This window comes from Leptinotarsa decemlineata, unplaced genomic scaffold, assembly GCF_025532065.1.
Source record: "Leptinotarsa decemlineata unplaced genomic scaffold, Ldec_3_MD MMD2_tig00000133_RagTag_RagTag, whole genome shotgun sequence".
NCBI lineage: Eukaryota > Metazoa > Arthropoda > Insecta > Coleoptera > Chrysomelidae > Leptinotarsa > Leptinotarsa decemlineata.
In genome coordinates, this window is record NW_027412542.1 from 4,574,102 (window position 1) to 4,601,845 (window position 27,744).

General features: G+C 35.2%; 1 protein-coding gene across 4 annotated transcripts in view; it reads right to left on the reverse strand.

Annotated features, from left to right (window-relative positions):
- Positions 1-27,744, reverse strand: part of Ae2 (anion exchange protein Ae2) — a 276,285-nt gene that overhangs the window by 112,217 nt on the left and 136,324 nt on the right. For all 4 annotated transcript variants that reach the window (XM_074172605.1, XM_074172606.1, XM_074172608.1 and 1 more), the window contains 3 exons: positions 21,086-21,269; positions 7,878-8,060; positions 6,372-6,501 (listed from right to left, as the gene is read on the reverse strand). In XM_074172605.1, coding sequence (XP_074028706.1) covers positions 6,372-6,501; positions 7,878-8,060; positions 21,086-21,269 — 497 coding nt within the window. The remainder of the gene's footprint in view (positions 1-6,371; positions 6,502-7,877; positions 8,061-21,085; positions 21,270-27,744) is intronic.

A 27,744-nucleotide genomic window follows, 5' to 3' on the forward strand; every position in this document is an offset into this window, starting at 1 on the left:
TAATATTCGCCAAATTTCTGTCATTTAATTCAATAACGGTAACCGATCACTTGGACGTACAATAATTGTAACTAAGGTTATGGACATACAATATCATATACTGAATGTCCTTATTCTTATTATCCCTAATAAAATGGTATGCCATTGAATAAATAATGTCAACATTGAAAAGGGTTATAGTGATATGACTAAAATATTTTTTATTAATTCAATTCTATATAACAATAAGTTCAAACAAAATACAAAAAAATCAGTCAGCTTCGTAATCAGGTTCACCTCTAGCCGCTGCAGATATAGGTAACGCCTCCACAAAGTTTCCAAAGTCCTCAGGGACTACTATTTTTCGCGTAGTAAATAAAGTTGGTCTTTTTTTTTAATATTTGAAATTGTCAGGATATTATTATATTGTGGTACGTAAGCTACGGACATCTCCAAGTGTTTTTCGTGTACTCCTTCTTTTATTAGTACCTTCTTGAATTTTCAATGTCAAAAAATCTTCACTTGTGACATCATACTTAAATAGAATGATTGGTGGATTTGCTTTTGTGAAACGTAACCATTTAATTTGTAACCATTTGTCTTGATAACCGCTTGTGTCACAAGTAGTATTTATCATAACTGATGCCAACTGGTTTAGTTTATAGAAATCAGAGTAAGTCAGATGTTCAACTATGTACTGGTGAGGATACATTCTTGCCCCATTCACGGGGGGTGTATACCTTCTTATATCTTCGAGCACGTTCTATAGTGGCGTGCATAGAATCCACTTCAAGGTATGTATGTCCCGGCTCCAAATATTTTAGATCTATTACCTCAAGGTGATCTATTGTAGAATTGCCGAACACTGTCAAACAGCAGATCCGTTTTTGCCCTGTGTCTTATCCCACAGATATGAATAACCATCTGCCTTGTACAAATCAAAAATGGTAAAATTATGAACGGAAAGTTTGCGTCTATAATAGATTTGGTTCTCATCAGCATGTGTGTTTGTCAGCCGCTTTCAAGTCCATTCCACCTTTCTCTCTAAACGTGCCTCCCTGTTACTTCTCAAATCTGTTTCATCTGCAGCATTGTTAGAAACGTTACATGTTACGCACTGATATTTTGGGTTTATAAAATGAAGGGTGGATCATAACTATGAAAGATCGTTCGATACGTCACACTAATATTTAAGTCACTTGATAGGTAATACCTCATAGTATCACGATGGCGGTAATGCGATTTCATTCGGGGAAACATCGATATGAGATTTAATATGACGTACTTGCACGTCGAATGTAATATTCCGAGCTGGTCTTTCTTTGCGATGGTCAAAGCCAACATGAACACCTCTGTCCCCACGATATTTCAATGCAGTTTCGACTACTTGGAAACTAAATGCAAATGTAGCCCAAAAATATTTTTGACACACCGTTACATGTTCCTAAGTCGCACTCAGTAAGTGATAAAAACGGCTTTGTGTCCTAGTTTTTTATCTCTCTTTCAATATTTTTCTCATCCACTAAAGAGCATAGAAACATTTTTTGACTCGTTGCATCAGCATCAGCAAGTATATTCAATATACAAAGGCAGCAAGAATAATGTTATGTGATAGTTTACTTTTGTGTACACCAAATTTTGCTGATTCAGTGTACGGTCCCTGCTTGAAGAAGGCAATATGAACAAAAAAACTAAAAGATTCAGAACTCATGTTTACGTCTCATTCATGAAGTTCGAAGGCGAGAAAGTATTACCAATAAATTGGTTGAAACGGGTTGGTTGAATATGGCAATGCATTTACTTTATGAAATTTACTTATCTGAAAACATTTCATTTCGAACTGATGTTTATACAATCAATATTCGATTTAAAGGTATTTCAACACCACCAATTCATTATCATGAATTATTTAAATGATCCTTCAGTTACCAAATTGGCTACGTGTACAACGGTATAACAAAAGAAATTGAAAAAATAAATGTGTTCAAATGTATAACAAAAGAAATAGAATAAATGAATGTGATCATTTCTTTAGTTCGGACTTCCATTGTCTAATATGATATAAATTGATTTCAAATCCCTGAAATAATCTGTAAAAAAATTAAAAAGATTAGCTCAACAATAACAATTTTATTAAGCAAAAAAAACTGAAATTACAATGAAATAACATACAAGCAACAACCAAATTAATACTAGCTGAAAAAATTAAAATTCATTAACAAGAACTGAAAATTGATAATTAAAAGATTTCAAACCAAATTACTTTACGATGTTTTGATTGTTAGTATCCACAATCGTCTTCACCCGAAGACGATTGTGTATCCATAATGGTCTTCACCCGTCTTCTTTAATTATTAACTCTTTTTTTTAGTTCTTTCAGGGATTTCAAATCATTTTTTTATATAATATCAGACAATGGAGGTCCAAACTAATGAAATTCATCATGAAACATTGTCAATCACCTTAAAACAAACGAAGAGTACTCTTCTTCGTTTGAGTGGGCCCTTTCTCGAATCTACCCCCATAGATAAATCCTTGCACATTGACATAATTAAAGTTATGTGGCTCGTATGCATGATTCAAACCACCCCCATAGTTACCTTTTCCACCTCGCATGGTTCCTCGACCACTACCGCGTTCTCTCATAGCTTATACAAATTTACTACCATTGCTGACTTCTTGTATACTGTTATAGTTGAAACCCTGTGGTTCATAAGTTCGAATTGGGTGGACGTTGATAATTCTAGATATTTCGTAGAATTAGAATTTTCGTAACCAATAATACCCACATGCATAAAATAAATTATATTTATGAAAGAGACCCAACACCTGCCTGAAGTTTGTATTTTCAGCACTGAAGATGATTTTCATTTCTGTTCAGAACTTCAGAAGCTTATAGAAAATAGGAAAAAGAAATATCTAAATCAAAATTATCTACAGGTTCTATCAATTCGAAACAAACCAGAAGAAAATAAAAAAAAAACTAATCAATAGAGTTTATTCTATGATTTTCACCATAAGGGTTTTACAAAAATCGCGACACGTCTTTCGCTATACAATAGCTTCTTCAAGCATAACTAAGAGTTACTTCTAAATTACAACCTTATATACTATAACCTAGTACCTATTCGTCTACTTAAGTAATAAATCTACCTGAAAAAGTCAGGTATCAATACATTTTTCGAAAGTCTACCTGTAAATATACCTGGCCACTCGTCAGTGCAAGGTAGTGTATATCATCAACATAAAGTCGATGATTTCCGATAATTGAAAATCGAATTCCGTCAGAGACAAACCTGTTGTTTGTTGTAGTCTTCAGCTTAGTTCGAGGAATGATACTCTGAAGCAATTCGATTTTCAATTATCGGAAATCATCGACTTTATGTTGATGATAGACACTACCTTGCACTGACGAGTGGCCAAACAGCCCGAAACCTGTCTGCAAGTGTGTTCCAATAATTGAAAATCTATGGTGGCAATTGTATCTTCAATAGCATATGCAGGAATAACTTCTGTGAAGAATCCTGCACTGACACCTGTCGGATATAATCCAACGCCCTTCGTGGTATTAGCCAGGGGAGTAGTTGTTTTCTGATAGGTGTCAGTCCATTAACCTACTGTGTAGGGTGTTGAGACTGGCCTGAACGAATTGTTCCTTTAGATGATTTGATTTATAGCCAGTCTTCAAGTATGCCCACTGACTATACGTGAAAGATTTTTTTCCTTTTACGAGGAATTGGGCAAATTTGGATATGCAGTTGGTTACCTCGTTCACAGGCAGATGGAGCGACGACAAACCTGTTGTTTGTTGTAGTCTTCAGCTTAGTTCGAGGAATGATACTCTGACGGAATTCGATTTTCAATTATCGGAAATCATCGACTTTATGTTGATGATATACACTACCTTGCACTGACGAGTGGCCAAACAGCCCGAAACCGGTCTGCAAGTGTGTTCCAATAATTGAAAATCTATTGCGGCAGTTGTATTGCCAACAGCATATGCAGGAATAACTTCTGTGAAGAATCCTGCACTGACACCTGTCGGATATAATCCAACGCCCTTCGTGGTATTAGCCAGGGGAGTAGTTGTTTTCTGATAGGTGTCAGTCCATTAACCTACTGTGTAGGGTGTTGAGACTGGCCTGAACGAATTGTTCCTTTAGATGATTTCATAGAATAAACTCTATTGATTGGTTTTTTAAATATGGATTTTCATCAAGTATCGGCCAGTTCTATTCAATTACAGAAGAAAATTGTTTATAGAATTATATACAAATTACTTTTCCATTCTCAGTTTGTGTACTAAATATTTCGTGTTTGAAATTGAAATAAATATTTATTGAACACGTTCAAATTTTTGCATCAATTTCTTATATTTCTTAATATCTGAAACAGTCAATACAATATAAAAAATACTTAGCTCAAGTTGCTGTAAATGGTTATTAGAACAACTCCCAACTTTCATTATCTCCATCATCTAAGAATTTGAAACAGATTGGAAAGCCTTTCTTTACTGAGAATAAACCTTTCTTTTCTGAGAATAAGAATAAGCAGTGGGACGACTGACAATTCTTAAGGGAGGCGTTTATTTTCATATCATGTCGAAAAATGTTTATATAATTTTGTTCAAAATGAAAATCGCTTTGTTTGACAAGTACGTAGTTCATTGAACAAGTTCAGATCGCTGTCAGTCGGCATACACTCAAAGAATCTACCCTATATACTAGTTCAGAGGAATAAATCATTCACTGGGGACTTTTTCATCCATTCTGATCAAATAAATATAGTTAGGTAAAATTTAATTTCTCTTCATTGAAATGTCTTTTGTCAGTGAAAGCCCCATACATTTCCTCTTCAACCGAACGATATTTTTTAGCACTGTGGAGGCACACCCATTTCATCTCGGAATTGTTGGGGCGCAGTAGGTAGGTGTTTTCAATACTTTAGCGAATATTAACCACCCATGGCTGATCCAAATCCAATCAGGTAATCAAACTAGGTTTTCTGGGGGTTCAGCTCTTTGTCTATTCTGGTAATGGTCAAGCCAAAATATGTTTGAAGCTACATTGTTCATTCACTGATTCATCTTGCATTTCAATTTGAAAAAAATAAATAGAGATGACATTACCAAAGCAATTTCGTATCATTTGTCTCCTTAAGATATTTCAGTAAAAATACATTCCACTAAAGAATATGGGATAATACCGAGGTTATCATAAAGTTTTTTCTTCAATTTCAGCACGCTGTAGTTGAAACATCGAGACTTTTATGATAAATAGCCAAATATTTATCCAAAAACATCCTTGAATATAAGCATGTTATTATGAAACTACAAGATGTATTTTTTGCCGGTATTTTTACTGAAAATAATATCAGGAATTACCCTAGACGTAGTTCTTGGCTGAGTAAGACAGTTATATTGAAAGTAAATATTAAAATGTGAATTGGACGAAAACACTCATGAAACAATGCTGTAATTTTGTTCACAAAAACAAATCAATAAATTTTCTTTCTATCAGAGCTGTATTTGTTAATCAGCAAAGACTGAATGTATTTCATTATTTACAAACTAGACTAGTAGTCCGGTCAAATTAGACCAAAAAATGATAGAAAAGCTACCTAAATTCCCACCAAGCTGAAAATTAGTAAGAACAAGAAGATCAAGAAGAAGAACAAGATGAAAAATTTGAAAGTTACGGCTCGGACGATTGAATTTCACTACATTTTTAACTCAAATTGCTTTTATCTTTTCAATCTTTGCTAATATCCATTATTTTGTAATAGTTTCAGATTAAACAGGATCACAACTGACCCGTGGAATAGGCCTACTGGGGAAACCACGTTAAAAAAAACGCGCTAAGTACACTACCTCATAGGTGGCAGGGAAACGTGTACATATTATGACGATTACAAGTTTTACAACTTTTTGAATCCTTATATCTCGGTGGCTCGTAGGATAAAAGTACTGATACATTTTTTGTAGATAATTTCATGATCTACAATTTTGTCAAAAGTATTTTTATGATAAAACTCACCGTTTTGCTGAAAATCGCGAAAAACTAATTTTTTTCATCTTTGACCTTGAATAAAATTTTTTCCATACAGGAGAAAGATGGGGAACTTTCAAATTTTATTTTTGATCAGATTTCAAACAATCTTACTGATTTTCAGCTTGTTGGGGATTTAGGTAGCTCCGAATGTCTAGATTGACTGAACTATAGTGCATCTACTGAAAATATCTTTCCCACACCAGAACTGTCTTTCGATTCGCGTATCGCTTATGCAGTGTGCGAGAGGTTCCATTCATACCGTTTCAGGTTAGTACATCTGAATACATTCATTGTTCAGTTTTCAATCTCTAAAACAATATAAATTGGAAGGTGTCAACTTACCGCGTGTGGACTGTGATCATACAACTTTTTCAAGGAAGGGTGCAGTTCGGAACCCTTACCAATATGCATCAGAGAAGCATTCGAAGGTCTTGATGTCTTATGCCTTCTAAATCCGCGAGGATCATCCGACCTGAAAAAAAATTAAATTATTTCTTCTTAAATTCATATATATATATATATATATATATATATATATATATATATATATATATATATATATATATATATATATATATATATATATATATATATATATAAATCAAAAAGGGAAAATTTGTGGACAGAACACTCAAAAAAGGAGCAAACCGCGGACACGTGTTTCTGGCTATTGGCCTCATCAGCGCGGTGCAGCCAATTGCAAAGATGGACAACAACTGGTTACCAAAAATGAAAAACTTCACATATGCACAGTGTCACCAACAGGAGGTAACCGCACATTTGTGGTTTCAATTAGAAGACCTAGCATTCCCAGGCATCATCTAACATCACCACGTAGGCAGCTATAGCTACCTGCCAGTTTTTGAGTGTTCTGTCCACAAATATATATATATATTGCAGTCGAGCTGCTGGAAAATAATTCCATGAAAATCAAAAGATTAATGGATAAGTACTGTATTGATAATTCCCATATTGATTTCAATTCAAGAGCCACCGGTAGACAGCTGTTTCAGCCTATCGGGCATCGTCAGAACCGGGCAGGCGGTTTTCGATTGAAGACAAAATGTGAATAATCAGTTATTTTTATTAACTACTTTTCTTGATTCAGTAAAATAAATTAACGGAGTCTCTCAGTCAAAAAATCGAAACTCTGCTTTACTTTGCCACGCTTTCGCTTCTAATGGGAACCTTCTTCAGGGCCTATGATTCATGGTGTATCAATCAACTCTCCCTTTAGAGTCAAAGATTATCAAATCATCATGCCCATTGAAAATTGAGAATTATGTGAAGGTATGACATTTGTCAAACCAAAAAAAAAATACATCAATGTTTAACTTTCTTTCGTCGATTTATATGTTCAATTCATTGTTTTTTACTCATTTTTACTGTAATTATGAATTGTAATGTTATTCATTGGTAAAAAAACCACAACTCAATAAATTATAGGCCCTGAAGAAGCTTCCCATTAGAAGCAAAAGCTTGGCAAAGCAAAGCATAGTTTTCATTTTTTGACTGAGAGACCCCGTTAATTTATTTTACTGTACATATCTCCAGTTGCTAAGATTTTCCTTTACTTTCAGTATTTCAATATTGACATTTGTTAACAAAAAGGATTTGAAGCTTCAATAACTTCTACTTAGTATATGCGAGCGCTTTCGGCTGGCTCCGTGCATTTCTTTCTTTTGGTAACCAAGTGTTGCCCATCCTTACACTTGGCTGCACCATACTGATGATGAGCCAAAAGCCCGAAACACGTGTCTATTGTTTGCCACTATCTAGAGTGCTATGCCCGATACGATCATTATTATGATTTAATATCATGCATAGTAGTCGAACAGAATTTCTCACCTGTGACTATCCAACTGATCTCTGTCGTTGGGGGTGAGATCTTGATCTTCTGGCTGGGTTGAAATTCTTCTACCCTTAATGAATCCTGAACCATCGGATTTTTCGCTGTGATGTCGCTTTCTATGTGGAACGTCGGGCAGAGAATATTTTCGAAACTTGGAATGGTGACCATGGTGATGTCGTCTGAAATAAAAAATACTTTTTTAACCGAAACTGATCATCAAATTACATACATAGGCAGTTCAGAAAGCAAATCGAGCTACTACACAAAAATTTCAAATAGTTGAAATAAATTAAGCGTTAGTTGCTAAGTGTTGTAATGAATAAATTAGTTTGTGATTATTGAAATATTGTTGGAAATAAATTTGTTAAAGATAGTTAATTTATTAAGTTTACCACAGTATCTAGAGACAAATCTCCAACCTTTTTTCAATGTTCCAGGCTATCAAAGTTGCACGTGATGTTCGCGTCTCTAATCAGGAGAATGGCTCTTTTCTGGATGGAATCCAGCAACTTCAGGGTATGTTTGGGGGCAGAGGTCCATACATGAGAACAATACTTCATAGAAGGTTTGATCTGAGCTTTCTAAAGCATCAAAAGTTGCTGAGATGTGTACAGTTTTCTGGTTCGGAACAGTGTTCCAAGCTTTTGAAAAGCAACCTTTGCAATTCCAGCGATATGATGTGCCAAGACATAATGGTTTCTATTTTAATCCCCAACAAACTTATTGAAGCAGAAAGAGGAGTTGTCTGACCTAACATTATTATATCTGGTTCGGAGACGTTTATCTTCTTGAAGAAAACCGATGCCTGGGTTTTTGTGGCATTGAATAGAACCTGGTTATTTTCACCCTAATTCGAAATCACTTCTAGATCCTTAATAAGATATGCCACCTCCTGCTGCCGGTGAAGATGTGCCTCCGTAACCGATGTCCTGGAATCCAAATGACGAAACAAGTGTGCTGTCATCAGCAAAGCAATATATTGGATTCTTGTATTTTTTTTCAATAATCCTTACACAGAAATGATCCGACAAGTCATAGCATCGAAGTTTGGCCAGCAAACCCTCATGCCACATGTGGTCAAAAGCCTCAGAAATATCAAGCGCAAAAGCTCTAGATTCTCTCTGTTTCTTGATTGCGTTATTCCAAATATGACTGACATACGATAGAAGGTCACCTGTTGATCTTTGTTTCCGAAAGTTATATTGATGATAGCTCAAGATGTTGAAGCCTTCCAAATATTTGAGGATATGGTGGTTTAGGACTTTCTCCATGATTTTTGATATAACTGTTAGCAAAGCGACTGGTCTATCATTTTATGGAAGATTTTTCTTGCCCTTTTTGGGCATAGGCTGAACGCGAGCAATCTTCCAACAAGAAGGAAAAACCACTTTCTTGTAAGATAGGTTGAAGATTCTTCAAAATACTGATGCAAATTCTTTTTTAGGGTCAGACGCCTTGTTGATAATGAGCTGTTTCAAAATTCGCCTGACTAGACGTTGTCGAAAAGTAGTTTTTGGCATTGTGGATTCCAGTGTGGGAATAGTGGGTGGTGTCTTTCCAACAAAATCGATTGTGGAGTGGTACGCAAATTGTTCAGCTAGTAGATTTGATTTTTCCATGGCAATTGTCCGTACAGAAAGGTTGTTTGACATTTAGCACATGTTGCCATAGGGATAATTTGACGTCACGATACGTTAAAACAGTCTGTTGTATAAAAGAGTCTGAGAAAGCTATTGAATAACGAAACGCATGTTGCGGTTTTGTCCCGCGAAAATCTCACAATAAAGTGTTACTTGAATACGTTATAGATTTTGTTGTATTGTAAAAAACATTTCTGCATAGAGAAAAGAGCAGATCTGTCACAGGCCATTACAGCGGCTTCACACAAAGTTCAGAGGGACAGTTGGTTTGATGGCTCAACAAAGTTAACATTTATTGGATGTCACCAAACGCAATTATCAAGTTTGAAGAGAAAAAGTTAGGGATCGGGAACTTTTTCGAACACAATACACACGTGCATGTTCGCTATCTCTTTTCCTACATTTTCGATCCGCTCATAGCTTACTATATTTCCTCACACTTCACAAACCAACCAGACACATTCGATCTTTTCTTGCGAAGAAAAAATGTTACCAAACTCTTATGAGAAAAGCAAAACCTTTTTTGTTGGCAGAACATTCTTGTCTAGGCAGTTTCGTTATGTATAGGTAGAGCCAAGAAACTGACATGAATGAAATAACAGACGAATTCGCTATAAATAATTATTTGTTATACAGTGAGCACCATTTGTAACGGATTAATTCAATTTCTACGTTATTAGCCATTTTCAAGAAAACCCCTGAAACACGTCGAATTATGTATTCGAAAAGACACTCTGTGACATAAAAAATCCCTCCTCCTTCACTCCCCTCAACGTGACAGCCACCCCCCAAATTTTTTTAAATGCAAAAGGGGGTCAAGTGCTACCTCATTTTGAAGGGTATTCATTTTTTTGTACAGCCATATCTTTATTTTTTAATTTCGTGCATGCGTCAAAAAAAAACAATCGAATACATTGTTTTATCTAAATCATTCATCAAAGCGGTAGCAATCAATGTGCAACTAATGGAAGTCTTCAAATAAAATGTTCAAACTGACAACCATTTGTTTCTTGACAATAATAAAGGCGTTGCTGAAAGTTATCAACAACATCTTGAATGGTTTCGGGAGTGATACGTTCTATTTATTTTCTTATTGTGATTTGCAAACTTTCAATATTGTTTGGTCTATTGACGTATACTTTGGATTTTAGGTAACCCCACAAAAAGTAGTCAAGCGGTGACATGTCGGGACAACGGGCTGGCCACTCTATGGCAGCGCTCCGCAACCCTGGGGTCGCGACCCCATGTGGGGTCGCGAAAGATATTTATGGGGTCGTCAAAAAAGTCAACAAGGTCCTGTACTTATTAAAGCTCGCGCATTAAACAGTCGCCTTTTCAAAATAATGTGATCTCAAAGATGAAATCAGTATATTTCTATTTGAACGGGAACCAAAGCTAGCGGAATATTTCTTGAATGAAAAGTGGCTGGCAATAGTTGCCTATCTTTCGGACATTTTTGAAAAACTTGATGATTTAAATCAATCGTTGCAAGGGAAGAGTACAAATGTATTGATTTTGGCTAACAAAATAAAAGCTTTTTGTAGGAAAATAAATTTGTGGATAGACGAAATCAGTGCTGAAAACTACGAGATGTTTGCATGTTTGGAGAGATTTTCTGAAGAAAACAATATAAATCTCGAAGAAGAAATTAAAACCAAAATCAGATACGTCAGATACGTCACACGACAACCAATGGATAATCAATCTATTCACTTGTGTTCTTAACAGTGTGAAGATGAACTTAAAAGAAAAGGAGCAGCTGATCGATTTATTGTCCGATGAAATCCTTCTATCTATTTTCAAAACCACGAATCTATCCAAGTTCTGGATAATGATGGAAATGGAATATCAACTGTTATACAAAACACCTCTGCTGAAATTGCTGCCATTCGCATCTACATACCTGTGCGAGACAGCTTTCTCCACATTGACTGCTATAAAAACAAAATATCGCTCCAAACTTAACGTAGAACCTGATTTAAGGGTGTCTCTTTCTGATAATATATCACCAAGAATTAATATATTGACTGCAAGGGTGCAACCACAAGGTTTGTAAACTTACGTTATATGTACCTATTTTTTTTTTAATAAAATGTTAAAATAATTGCTTGTCTCATTCAATGCCATCATAAATATTATGTTAAATGCATATTTTCTAGTTTGCTCTAATATCACTTTCCAAAATAAATAAACTCTTCAACATAATTTACGAAATAAAAACAGCCAAGTACAACAAGGAGGATAATTGAAGTTTAACTTGAGTTCGTTACCTGAATCAACCTTTGCACTTGTTCATTTAGTGATTTTTTTTTCTGGGGTCGCTCAAAACTCTATTTTAATTTTGGGGTCGCAATATCAAAAAGGTTGCGGACCGCTGCTCTATGGCACCTCGTCTACCAATCCATCTATCTGTTGGGAAAAACTTCATTCAGATATGCACGAACGTCAGCTGCAAAATGTGGTGGAGCACCATCTTGCTGATACCAGATACTCCTATCTATTTGATTCGGATCATCATTATCTGGAAAAAGTCTTTTCGGCGTTGGAACTAATAAATTAGTCAAAAACTCCAAGTAACACTGGTTAATGTTTCGTTGAAAAAATATGGTAGAATTTTGCGATTATTTATAATCCCTGCCCAAACATTTAGTTTTCTGAGATATTGTGTGCGGCCTCCGTCATCCAATGGGGATTTTCTCGACTCCAATATCGACAGTTCTGTCTGTTGACGGTTCCATTTAAAAAAAAGTTGACTCGTCGGAAAACAAGATATATTTTTTTTTAAACGAAGGATCTCGCAGACACCTGGCTTCCATTATTTCGCAAAACTCAGTTCTGCGATCTGATCGTCTTCGTTGAGTTCATGTACCAATTGTACTTTGTGAGGGTGATACTTTTCACTTTTAAAAACACGCAATATCGAACTTTGACTTATGTCGTAATCGGCGGCAATACACTCCTGCCTGGTTTTAAAATATCTCTGAGATCCCAAATTCACGAAATTTCGTTTCTATTTTACTAACGGTAGATTGAGAAATGTGATGATCAGGATATTTTTATTGAACATTACACTTACATTCTTTTGGGTAGTACTAGTTTTGTCCCCACATCCTAGTAGTATTTACACTTCTACTCTTTGACGTTCAGTCAAATGAGACATTGCTAGAACTTTTAGCCTATTGTCTGAAAGTAATACTGAACAAGAAACACAAACAACAACTGCAACACTGTTTCTCTTCAGCAAGTTCACAGAAAACATACACTTTTTTACTCAATTGTCACGGCTGACAAACAACGGTTGGTAAAAACAAACAAAAAAAATTGAAGGTGCATGGCATATTGTACAGCGGACGGATTCAATGGAATACCTACGTGATACCTTTCAACACTTTGAATTTTTTGTTTCATTATGATGCATGCACGAAATTAAAAAATTAAAATATGGCTGTACAGAAAATTGAATACCCTTCAAATTGAGGTATCACTTGACCCCCTTTTGCATTTAAAAAATTGGGGGTGTGGCTGTCACGTTGAGGGGGGTGAAGGTGGGGGTATTTTTTATATGTCACATAGTGTCTTTTAGAATACAGAATTCGACGTGTTTCAGGGTTTTTCTTGAAAATAGCTAATAACGTAGAAAATGAATGTATCCGTTACATATGGTGCTCACTATATAAAATGACATTTACGCAATGCAATATAATAGTCAGACAATTTCAACTGAAATTTCTCATTCAACACATTGGCATATTTCCCAATTTGAAAATTCTCATGAAATTTAATTGAAGCTTTTGATTTCTCAAGAAAAAATCATTTTTGGGCAAAAAACCGTTTGTCAAATATCTGGTACTCTTCTTGAAAAAATGTATGGCACTGTTCGATGTTCAAAGCGAGTAACAGACACATTTCTCGAGCTGCCAATACTATTATTCAATATTTGGCGAAGGAGCAACATTTTGGCGAAGGAGCCATTTGTGTCCTTTTGTAAACCATTCAAATCTTCCTCCTACGAAATAATATGGAAAATAAGTGAGGCATATTTTCATCATCAAAGAAGATAATTGAAAAAAAATATTTTCAGTTCTCGCGAATTAATTCCCTGCGAGAGGAAGAGGAACAATTTGCATATAATTTTGGAGGGTTTTCAATCCTGTTTCCAATCGAATATATTGTATCTTAATTTTTGACAAGCTGTTTCTGAAAAGTCTTGATCGAAATATTGGGAAAAAATTATATAACTAGAAATTTTCTGCAGTGTGGGTAATAACTTTCAGGTTATTCCTTTCAGTAGAATTGGTAAGAAGGACAAAGTACCAAAAGACATTTACATCAAAAAGTGACCTAGAACTAGTAGAGGCTGGGTACTATTGCATTTTTATTGATACTACCTTGACATCAGCATTGCTGCGGGTTCTTGCGGTACAGTAGTAGATTAGTGACGAACAATAGATTGTTCGTCACTAATTGAAAATTGCGGAGTAGATATAAGATACCATGCAAAAGTAATTAGAAATGTAGTTTGTGTTCATTGAATCTATATGTGTATATCTCGATGATATACTTATCTTTGAGATAGTATCCTAGGTAAAGCTTTTACGTTTTTCACTTTTTGAAGAAAATTTGAATAGTGATCTGAAGCTTATAAAACGTCCCTTCCGACGGTGGTCAAACGGGGCTTTTCCAAATAAATGGATTGGCACAAAAAGAGCTAATTAATGGCCTCTGAGATCACTAACTCCCTTAGACTTTTTTCATTGGTGAGTCTCAAATCGGTTATTTACTTAACCTGCTGAAATGTATAACGAATAACAGCAGCATGCCGGACAATTTGCTGGCAAAAATATCAAGGAGGAGGCTTTTGCATCCGATTTATGCTTTTCATGAGTAAATTTAAAACTTCTGATTTTGTCATGATTTTTACATATGATTTTGACAACTTAAATTATACTAGACCACGTTATAGAACCGTATGAGTAAATGAATAATCCGGAATCAAATCTCGAAACATTCATCATTCCCGACGTGCGTGTCAGAAAAAAACTACTTCCCCGGATAATGCCATGCCGGACATCCATTTATATCCAACAGACATTTATACAAGATACCAACAGCAGGATCACGCTGAAATCAATCGGGTAGACCGGTTTTGAGGTATTACCACTCATCAGTGCAGGAAAGGTCCGACCGAAAAAGCAGTGTGCATGGGACTCGACTGACTTCAATGCGGATCGACTGTATGTATGAAATCTTTGTCTTAGAGACAGATTTGGTAACTAGTAACACCTCCATCTCGTGAATAAAGCTCCAAAAGCGATACAGTCTTCAGACTTATTTTGGGATGTTTCTTTTCACTGGAGAATTTTCATTTCTTGGGAAAACTAACTTAATATCCACAGTTACTTTCTTTAACTCATAATCATTTTGAGGTGATTCCCGTGAATATTTGAAATCAGCTAAAATGGTTCATTGCAACAATTGAATTCGATCAAGAATTTAAGATACACGAAATATTTTCATTAAGTTCACGATAAGGATATATGATTAAATTTCCATATTCATTATTTAGCTTCGAATTCACTTCCATTTGAGCCGATACTGATTTGCGGTTTCACAGATTGTATTTTCTCAAATTTTAAAATATATATTATTTCTGATATATTGAAACAAAGTAATTGATTTCTCCGTTTTCTCATTTCGAATTCATTCGACAAATTTTTCTTCAATTGAAATAAAAACACAAGCTTTTACGGCCGCTGTCACAAGAGAACAAATTCCGAGCTGGTGGAATGGAACTTGTAGTACCAAACGTTTTCTCTGGTACATCAGCAGTAGTGGTACAGTAAGCGCCAAACGTGATGGCGAGCGATCGCGCAGGTATAGACTCTCCCAACTAATTTACCATTGGATTACGATAAGTATCTTGCCGGCCAGTGTCGTACCTATAGTTTTAATTAGGGTAGCAAATGGAACATGACTTCTTTGTAATTTCTTTTCATATTTTATTAAGTATTGAAGGTAGTAGTACAGTTCATTAAAATGTTATATAGTGATACACTCTTGATGACAGGTTTTTTGTTAGGCGATGACCTTCTTTCAGAAATAACACAAATTACTCAGACAATGCGAAACACCAAAAGCATTGCTCTGTACATCATGCTCTGTACAGAGCATTTGTATGTCTTGCAAGCGCCATCACGTTTGGCGCTTGCTGTATAGGCATTGACTGCGAGGAGGAAGGATCTCAAAGTCTCAGCTGTACTGGCGAGCCCCGTATTCACTCTTATTTATAATTTTAAGGATTTATAATCAGGAGTGACATTCAATTTGCCTCTGAATCTTTCCGTTGGAGATAATTGTTTTAAATGAATTACTAAAGTACGGGGTAATTGAAGCTTTTGATTTCTCAAGAAAAAATCATTTTTGGGCAAAAAACCGTTTGTCAAATATTTGGTACTCTTCTTGAAAAAATGTATGGCACTGTTCGATGTTCAAAGCGAGTAACAGACACATTTCTCGAGCTCCATCACGCGCCATCACGTTTGGCGCTTGCTGTATATGCATTGACTGCGAGGAGGAAGGATCTCAAAGTCTCAGCTGTACTGGCGAGCCCCGTATTCACTCTTATTTATAATTTTAAGGATTTATAATCAGGAGTGACATTCAATTTGCCTCTGAATCTTTCCATTGGAGATAATTTTTTTAAATGAATTACTAAAGTACGGGGAAACTCATGAATTGATAGCGACTTTGTGCAATTTATTCTTTTCTTGCACCTCGAACACGTGGATTTTTCATCTCCATATAGCGTTTTCTCTCTTGTACACTGTTCAAAAAGCGTTTTGGAATTTTTAATTTATAATTATCTGGTCAGGATTTTTTCAGCCAACCTAATGGCAATATATTTTTCAATAAACCAGTATTAAATTCGATGTGAAACACTTTTCATCAATTAAGCAGATGGATGAAGATCGTTTCTAGACTATTATTTATATCGGAAATATAATTTTCTAGCAGAAATGATATTTCATACAATAATATCATATCTATTTGTAGAAGCTACAATAGTCTACAAAACATCGATATATTCTTCTTACCCTTATCTTAGTTTAGGAAAGCAATATATAATGCACTACATAAAAGATATGTTACATGGTATGTAATGCTAATATAGATTAAGTTTTATGTTTAATTTTTGTTTTTCATTTTGTATTATGTTCTGCTGTAATTGGGTCTCATGACCTGTTGGATGTATTTTCTCAATAAATAAATGAATAAATAAATAAATATAGACGTAGTTGTTTCGAAATTACTTTTTATTTCGTGTAATTCAATATTAATATAAAAGTAGTTGTTTCGAGAGGATTTTTCTTCCAGTTTGTATTTGAAAGTAACTTCTATGCATGATCTCTATATATCTTTATAAATGACTTATTTTTGAATGGAATGCTTTCTTACTTCCATTACAAGTTTCACACATTTTTGTATCCATCTTTATAGTGAACAACCAAAACTTTTTTTCACAAAAACTAATCTCTTCTAAAAATATACCCCTTTCAATTTAAAGTACATACATTGTTTTCCATTGAACGAAAATGGAATTCATTCAAAGAGTAAAAAATTTGTAACTCCGACAATAAAACTACCAATGGTATCCACTTGATTTGGATCAGCCTGTACAGCATACCTCTCTTCATTACAACGGACTTGGTTAGAGTTAGGGTTAGATGTTTTACTGAATAATTTCGTATTTTGAATTTCACATTTGTATTGAACAATAAGTTTGAAAACTCAATGGAGGATAAAACTTACTTTTTGAAAAATCTGAAGGTGAATATCTTTCACTTTACGTATCAAGTGATATCGCAAAAACTTTTTTCATATACAGTCAGTGGGCATACTTGAATAATGGCTATAAATCAAATCATCTAAAGGAACAATTCGTTCAGGCCTGTCTCAACTCCCTACACTGTAGGTTAATGGACTGACATCTATCAGAAAACAACTACTTCCCTGGCTAATAACCACAGTGGGCTATGCCCACTGACTATATGTGAAGAGTTTTCTTTCCTTATACGAGGAATTGGACAAATTTCGGATATGCAGTTGGTTACCTCCTTTACAGGCAGATGGGGTGATGACAAACCGGTCGTTTGTTGTCCGCTTCAGCCTAGTTCGAGGAATGATACTCTGTAGGAATTCGATTTTCAATTATCGGAAATCATCGACTTCATGTTGATGATACACACTATCTTGCACTGACGCGTGGCCAAACAGCCCAAAACCGGTCTGAAAGTGTGTTCCAATAATAGAAAATATATTGCGACAGTTGCATTGCCAACATCATATACAGGAATAACTTCAGTGAAGAATCCTTCGTAGTATTAGCCAGGGGAGTAGTTGTTTTCTGATAGGAGTCAGTCCATTAACCTACAGTGTAGGGAGTTGAGACTGGCCTGAACTGATTGTTGCTTTAGATGATTTGAAAAACTTTTTTGTTTCCTAAGATCAAGGAAGAATAGTTTAGTCACAAACCTAAAAATTTACGAATAAAATGGTAGTTTTCTCAAATATATAGATTTCACAGATCTAGATATGTCTCTCGAGAATATTTCAGTTGAACGTTGAGTAAGACCAAATGCCTTAACAATTAGCTACACAACTTATAAATGGTACTAGTGCCCAACAACCAACAGAAAAAAAGTGGGGTAGTGACAGACAATTATAGCTGAATTTTTCAGGAGACGAGAAACACGTAACACAAAAGTAATATACAGTGTGACCTGAAAGCGGGACACCTCCTTTAAATTTGCATCTTGTCTCCGATTTCGAAAAACTTCATTTTGAATTGTGGGGCTCCAAAAACTGTACTGTGGGACCAAATATCATTTTCTTTCTACAAATACCAAGGCCTGCTGAGAATATTTTTACAGGTTGAAATGCAAGCAAATTAGCAATTTTTAAGTAAAAATTTAAATCACCAATGGACTAGGCACCAAATTTCATCAAAGAAATTTTATTATTAATTAATTCAAGTATCTGCTGGACAGAAAGTAAAATAAACATCGAGTAACAATATTCAACAAATTATTGTAGAACGTTCATCAAGTTTGTGTTGTTTCAATCAATCCGCCATTCATATCAATACACTTGTCACACCTTCTTCTAATATTCAATATAACTTTTCTCAGTTGTTCTGTTGTAATCTCTGCACAAGCTGCACATATTTTGATGCATAGTTCTTCTATTGACCGCGGTCTAGACTTGTAAATTTTTTATTCACAGTACCCCAAAAAAATCTAGCGATGTCAGGTCCAGTGATCTTGGCGGCCACTCAATGTAAGGACTATTTCCACTTATCCATCGATTTCCATAATTACTATTCAGCCATTCTCTTACAATAACCTCATTATGTACAAAAGACCCATCTAATTGAAACTTCAAATCCAGGCTATCCTGCACCGGTAAGTTTTGTCTCTGTATCTGTAGAGTAGGGAGGGTGAGTGTAGACACAGCACTTAGGCCACATGTGACCCATTGTACATCCTCCCGAGGAGTTGTCCTCCTAGGTCATCGTCCATCCTGTCCTTTCCAAGAAGGTGAACAGGTCACTAGGAGACATCTCTTTTATATTGGCAGGTGTAGGCCAAAACTCGCCGAACACACACTCTCTTTGGCAACCTTGAGGTGTCTCACGGTGGCCTACGCGAATGTTTTGGAAGGTGCAGCGATATTACTGTCGTTGCGCGACTTCTTCAACCTTCTTGGGGTTCCCTCCGTGGAGGTGCACAAGGGAGTGAGCTTTCCTGCAGGAGCAGCCGGTTCCTTGTCTTTCTTCAAGGCGGAGCTCTTGGCGCCCGCCGCAGGAAGTGTCCTTGCTGTTGTAGGTGATCTACTATGTCCAGACTCATTCCAAGCGGTAGTTTGGGGTAAAAATTTCTGTTCATCTCGTGCCACCGCCTGAGATTGAGGTGATCACTTCTGTCCAGCCTCGGAAATGGTTTTTGTTGTTTCTGTTATTGTGTTTGTTTCATTCATGTGTGTTCCCACGAATAGCGAGGGAAGAGTTGGTAACCTCTGGTAGAGCTCTGCATTATCAGAGGTAGGCTGATTACAATGAGGTTTCGTTTCCCAGGGGATCGTTCGTGACAGCATATTACCCTGCAGCCATTCAGCTGCCGGCATGATTCCTCACACCTTAGCTTGGGTAGGCTGGTCTACGGTGGTATGTTTTGCAAAGGCTTTTGGGAAGTTTTAGTTCCTCTCACTTTACTTATTTCTGCCACTGATTAGGAGTCCTGCGACCCCTTCCGTAAGGCCATATAAGCTTTCCGGGTAGGGCCTCAAGTCCCCTGGTCGTTCCCCTATCCGCCACCTGGGGATGCTCCCGATAGGTAGCCCCCGATAGGTAGCCCCCGATAGGTACCACGGGAACTGGTAAGTTATGTATTGCGAAACTCATTTCTCAAAAAAGTCTAAAAATATAATTTCATTCAGCGTACTTTCAAAGAAAAACTGACCGATAATCTTTTCATGGATTATTCCATATCACACATTTATTTTATGGAAATATTGCCTTCTTGTGTTTATAACACAATTGGGATTATTCTCAGACCAGTACCTTGAATTTTGGGACGAAACTACTCCATTTGTAGTGAACGTATCTTCATTACTAAACAAATATGTTTTGAAGAAGGTAATATCATTCAAGTATCCATCTTGAGTCCAGGAACAGAATTCTTACCTTCTTTCTTCATCTCCCGCTTCCAGAGCGCGTAAAATTTTTGGCTTATATGATTTACTTTCATTTTTTACGAGACATCTGCTGATATATTCTCTAGGGATATTTGAGTTCAAACTAGCCGTTCGTAAGCTTGAATGAGGTTTATTACGAAAATATTGCAATATTCGCACACCATTTCTATTCTCACGATGTAGATTGTTTCTGTTTTTAAGCATATGCCTCGATAAACAATCTGTTTTGTCTGGATGTCTGTTATGAAATTCATTGGCAGCTTCTCTTGCAGAAAAAGCATCATCTCCGACAAGGCGCACAAGTTCAATTTTATCTTGCACACTTAGTTCTCCCATGATAAATCACTAATTCCTATGGCTTCACAACATATTTTTCTTACTAATCTTCAATAGATTTTTTGACAGCAGCGATCATAATCAATAAAAGTCTTTTGTTTCCAGTACCAAATGAAAAGAGCGCGATTTTGCACATTTTGCACACCATTTGAGAGGTGTGCAGTTGAAATTTTATCATGATACAATATGAATGTTGATTCGACCACATAATCAATAATATCAATCAATTTTAAATTTTTACTAAAAAAATCGCTAATACGATTTCTTTTATTTTAACCTATAGAAATATTGGCAGCAGGCCTTGGTATCTGTAGAAAGCAAATGATATTTGGTCACAAAGTACAGTACTTTGAACTCTACAATTCAAAATAAAGTTCTTCGAAAAGATGCAAATTTTGGGAGGTGTCCCGCTTTCAAGTGGGTCACACTATATACCCAAGTTTATCAATAATAACAATTCATTGAAGAAAACTTACTTTTTCTTTTTTTCTTTGGGACCATTCACGTCGAATTGATCACCATTTTCATTCAGGAAAGAAACCTTTCTCTCTGGGGATAGTTCTTCTCCGAAATCACGTACAGCATAATTACACGGATCAGATAAAACACACTCGGATTCTGAACTGTTGGACTCTTCTAATGCCGTATTATTCGGATGATCTGCAAAAAAAACATACGATATTCTAAACGTGTTGTAATTTTATACTTTGCTAAAAAACACATCATAGTTTGTGAAGAAAAGTATTATTGGAGACATTAAATTGAATTCTTTCTTTGAAACCTTTCACGTGTTCACTAGAGAGAGAAGGTGGACGTATAAAAAACAAATTCAAAAATTAAACCTGCCTGGTGACAAATGACGCTCCAAAATTCATAAATTTAGATAATATTCTTATCTGTTCAATATTTATCGTATATTAAACAAATAATTTGCATTATAGAGGGTGGCCCACCACATTCGCCTTGGTATTTCTACTGAGAGTAAGGGAAAAACTTCCAGCACAGGTATATGTGGGTCCATGAGGAGCATATTCCAAAATTATTTTGAAATGTACAGGGTGACTCCCAAAAAAGTTACATACCAAAGTTATATTTTTTCTTCTGGAACACCCTATATTTTTTATATTTTTAGATACTATAGACAAAATAAAGGTGAGTTACTATTATATTTCCCATACTTGAAACTGACCGATTCTGAGAAATTTCGAGAAATTCAAAAATACAGACCATAATTTCAAAATTGTTTTCACCCTGTAACGTGTAACGAGCTGCTCGTGATTAAATGTACTGCTTAGCTAAAAGGTTAAAGTTGACTACCACAAAAAATTTTCAATGCAATATTATTCCGAGTGGCGAAAAAATTTGCCTCAAAATTTGGACACACATTTAATTAAATAACTTCTTAAAGTTGAACGGAACACCCCGTATTTGATGGCGTAATTTGACGCAGGAGTAGATTCCCTTTAAAACTATATTAAGGTTCCCTATACCTATCTTTTCTGCTTTTTACACAAAAGGCGTTTTTTTATTTTACTTATGAGTAATTTTTTATCTTTAAAATAAAACACGCCGTATTGTAATGAAAAGCCTGAAAAGCGTTTTAAACACCTTTTTATTGTAGAATACGTAGATTCGCTAGAAGCACAAGTTTAATTTTTTCAAAATAAGGTGTATCTAAAGTGAAATGCAAATGTAAAGATTAAATTTATTGCCATTTCTGAAATATTAAAAAGCATTCTTCAAAATAAGAATATGCATGTGTCTTAATTATTGAGGCAAAACATGTTAAAATCGCTTATTTCTTAGTAAATATATTGGACTTCATAGTGGAATAAATATCAAAGTTACAATATGGGGTCAATAAAAACATACATTTACTATTGCCATAAAACCTATTCTACTATTTTTTCAATTAGTAGACTCTGGCCTAGATGACGTTAATTATTATTATGAAACAAAAAGTATTTGACAGTGACACAACTTGTTAATCAAACCATTATAATTGTTTTAACTAGTTTAAAATGATTGTCATTTTGAAATATTCTAAAATGAGAACTTATCTCCAGGAAGAACGAATTGATATGATTTTGATAATCGGTGAGTGTGAAGAAAACTGTTCATTAGCGTCAAGAATATATGCCCAAAGGTATCCTAACAGGAGTCATCCTAACAAGCGTTCATTGGAAAAGTTGTTGCAGCTTTTCCTAAGAACAGGCAGTGTATCTTATAATATGCAAGAACGGCAAAAACCGGTTACTGGAAATGAGGAAAATTAATGTTTAGTGATGTTATCTTTAATGGAACACCCTCACACAAGTCAACGAAAAATATGTGAAACAACTGGAATAAGCAGAGAGAGTATCCAAAGAATAATTAAAAATTACAAATTCCACCCGTATCGCATTCAACTACATCAACAGCTTTTTGAAGAAGATTATGATCGACGACTGAATATTTGTTTATGAGTTTTAGAAAAGTTTGGTGATGAAGAAAATTTTTATGATTATGTGCTTTTTTTCGATGAGTCAACTTTCCATAACAACGGATTAATTAACAGACATAACTTTCACTACTACAGTGATGAAAACCCTAATATTTTTAGAACCCTTGATCACCAGCACAGATGGTCTGTTAATGTGTGGGGTGGAATAATTGGAACGCAAGTAGTAGGTGCTTACTTTTTTGATAGTCATTTAAACGGCGTCATGTTTTCGGATTTATTAGGAATAATTTGCCTATGCTGTTGGAAAGTATACCTCTTAATATTCGTCAACGGATGTGGATGCTGCTAGATGGTGCTCCTGCACAATTTGATAGACGTGTTCCCGACTATTATTTAAGGGGATATATCAAAAGTATTGTTCACGATACACCGCCAACAACACCTCAGGATATGAAAGTATGAATGAGAAGAGCGTTTCGTTCCATATCGCATAATATGTTATTCAGAGTTCAGCACTCATTCAAGAAAGAGCTCGCCTATGTATCGAGAATAATGGACACCATTTTGAGCATATATTCAAATAATAAACTATCTACGATTCTTAATTTTTCGATAAAATGACTTCAAGAATGCTTTCTTGCTTTTCAAAACAATACAGGGTGTTCCAAACCAGAAGAGATAGGTATAGGGAACCCTAATATAGTTTTGAAGGAAATCTACTTTTTCGTCAAATCAGGCCACCAAATGGGGGGTGTTTCATTTAACTTTAAGAAGTTATTTAATTAAATGTGTGTCCAAATTTTGAGGCAATTTTTTTCACTACTCGGAATAATATTGCATTTCATATGGTAGTTAACTTTAACCTTTGAGCTAAGCAGTACATTTAATCACGAGCAGCTCGTTACACGTTACAGGGTGAAAAAAATTTAAATTATGGTCTGTATCTCGAAATTTCTCAGAAACGGTCAGTTTTAAGTATGAGAAATATAATACTAACTCACCTTTATTTTGTCTATAGTATCTAAAAATAAAAATAGGGTGTTCCATAAAAAAAATAACTTTGGTATGTAACTTTTTTGGGAGTCACCCCGTATATTTCAAAATAATTTTGGAATATGCTCACATATACCTGTAGGTCCAAAGTTTTTCCCTAACTCTCTTCATTTCTCGTAGAAATACCGAGGCCAATGTGGTGGGCCACCCTGTATATTTATTGCATATTCGAGACATGTTCACTGGCCTTGGTCGTATGCCACTTTGCCCTAAAGCTTATGATCGCCTACAGATATGGAGGCGCGTATCCATTTGGAGTAAATGGTCCGTAACGTGATCTAGACCTGGTAACGACTGGATGAGTAGAATAATACAATTTCCTGAAAAAAATATATAAAAATTCTACGACTCATGTACTTCCGATTATCTATTATGCCATTTGGATAATGAAGACAATGAACTACCTACGTTGAAACAGGTTTACTTGGACAATTCTGTTAAATCTATTGAAATCTGTTTTTCCGTTAACCTACGAACGACTCGCAAAAGTCGAAACTTGTGCGAGCTAAGGAATAACGAGGTCTTACCTTTTATCGTGTGATTCCTATCACGAGTTGGACGCTAGGAATTCAGAATCGATCGTCCGACCTCGCGGCTTAAACTACCAGTTCACAGCGCCAGCGGTCGATTGAGTGAGTGAAGCAAACCACCCACGTCAACCCGACCGGCTACCGTTTATCAAGAGAGACATATAAAAACCTAGTAAGCCTAGCGTGAACCTAGTGAAAACTCAGTAAACTTTGAAATCAACAATATCAAAAGACTGCTCGCTTCTGTTCTTCAAATTCAATTTTTTCGTACTGTTTATTTGAATTTTCAGATGTTGTGGGCCTATAGACCTAGGTCCTTTTTCAAAACATTTGTAATATATAATGGATGGAAAACACACACTCTCAATGGTGAACTGAGGATCCTTTTCACAAAAAAATGTGCATTTATCCTTAAGACCACCCATTCATTTGATAATAATTATAATAATATGCTTTATTGCCCAAAGAACATTAGGTCTTATTGACAAAGCTACCAATAAGAATCAGATATCATTCACATGAGTTCTACTTTGAATGAATGGTAATAAATTGTACTCACATGGACCACTGTCACCCTCACTGGTATACACCGATGTTTCGCCTTAAGACACTTGCCCTAAGGCTCTTCAGTACCAAATTGGATATATTAATTGAAACTCTATACATGAATGTGTAGAATGTGTTAAAAAAAGTTGTTGGTCAAATCATTATTGGATAATAAAAATACTTCATTTATGAAATATCTCCGTAATAAAACATACGGTTCAAGTGAAGTATTGAAAATGGAGATAGATGTAGTAGAGAAGAGATGGCAGTAGAACTTCTGAACAACTCGGTATATACAATCTTCTATTTTTGCGAAGTACTTTTCTGTCGGAATCTGAAATGGAAAGCAAAATATGTCATTTCATTCAAAAAATCTAACTTTTGATACCCTACGCTTGTCATACTCGGACCCTGTCATATTTCAGAAAAGCACAATGCATTGTAATATTTATGCGAAACATTTTTTTGCTTCAATTTGCTTCTTATTATCTTTTTCGGATCTTGTAGGTAGCAAAATACTTATTATAGATTTATACTTAGATTCAATAAACTGCCTGAAATCTGCAAGTTAACACTAACGCCCTCAGAACATTATTCAATTCAAACATTCATTTTTTATGTACAAGACGAATATCTTATTTTAGTAGGTAGCTGAATCTGCGGGTTTGATAACTATTTTAGATAAAAAAATACAGCACAGTTTCTCATTTTCTTTGCCAGTCTTGCCCACCTTGAATACTAGAACCCTGAGATTCTCCGTTTTGGCTCAAGCTGAATAAGTCTTGTTTTTCAATATATACGCCCTTTAAATCAGTGTTCCAAGCTAAGAGTAATCCTAGCTTCAGGTAATCCTAGGTTCAGAAATGATTCTTCAGATGAAGTCTTATCCACTATTTTTCTTGAAATTTGTGTCATTTCATGTTTCCATTTTTTATTGATTTGCATTTTAATAAAAACTACTGACATCATTATCAAACATATGGAAACTCTTTCGAATTAGATATTGAGCGGGATTCACACTTGAAAATATAGTGGATGTGGCTTGAGCCGAAGATATGCGAAGGTTCAAGTCTTTCATTATTGGCTTCCCTAATCGGTATGTTTTTAAAATTTATGTTATGTTTTTTTCCGTGGGTTTGACAAAAATTAACTACACTGTATGATTGAACTCAACTTTATTTCACTGCTTCAATGATAAATTTATATTCGAATGTCTACCGTACTTCGTACCGCACTATCGACTAGACGTACAATCTGCCGTTGCTAGTGTTTATATATCGTGAAGAAAGTATCTGGAAGCTGATATAAAAGACTCTGGAAGTATCTCGAAGCGACGCGACATCAAGAACGATCAAGAGAAACGCAATCTAGTTGATCGCGATCTTGGCCAAGTCACAATCGATTGACGAAGACCAGCGGCGGCCTGCATTTCAGTTTTCAGGAGATATTTACAAAATTATGTAAATATCTCTTTCGGTTTTTAAAAAATCGAATTAATTTTGTCCACATGTGTATTCTGTATAATTATTCTCAATATTTAGTTACATAAAGTTTGTCATATCTACGAAGAGACTTCAGAATACACACAATTCTGGACCATATCGAAATTTCTACATTTGACAAGCTGTACACATTTCAATCCAATTCCAATTCCAAAACTTGAAAGTACGCCATTGAGGATGATAATGTTCTATATATGTGAAATTTTGTATGAAAACTCTTTCATATATTATAGTATGTAGCGTTCCTATGGAAAAAATTATTTGCGTATAATTCAATCATTAGTTTTTTCGAATGTACTGTTTCTTTCATGTAATTCAATGTTCATGTGGAAGAAGTTGTTTCGGAAAGTTTTTTTCCAGTTTGTATCTGAAAGTTACTTCTATGTATTCTACATATCTTTGTAAAAAATTTATTTTGACCTTAATAGTTTCCTTCATCTTACATAAATGGAGAAGTTGGACGCTAAAAAGTTCTATTCTCAAAAACTCATCTCTCCCTTTCAAAAAGTATTATCATACGGATAAAAAGTACAAGAAATCTCTATGAATTTAACTTTTCACGACTCCTTTTCAGTTTGGAAGAGCTAATATACTTAATTGAGGTAATTCAAGTGAAGTGTTGGTCGAGCTCTTGAGGACCTGAATGTCCTTTGGGAAAGCTCAACTTTAAAAGTTCTGAAAAAAGCGAACAACATGACGAAACCCTCTGAAGTTGACTCACTTCTATTATCTGACTTCCTGACATTGTAATCAGTTTATGAAACCTTCTAAACAATAAAAGGAGCGAGGCGTGAAGTTGCAAACAAGAAAACTTAACAATCGATAATACATCCTCTTGTTCTGAATGGGAATTCTTGAAATGTTACCTTTTGTGCGGAAAGTTTGAATGCGCAAAAAGTCTGTACTTTTTAATTTTTTGTTTCTTAAAAAGTGCGACGACGAAGTCGAAATTTCGAAATTACACTTTGTAAATTCTCATTTGAATGTATAAACAAATGATAACAAATTCTTTTCATTTACTGCACTTTACAAATATACATTTCGATTTCCGTCATTTCAAT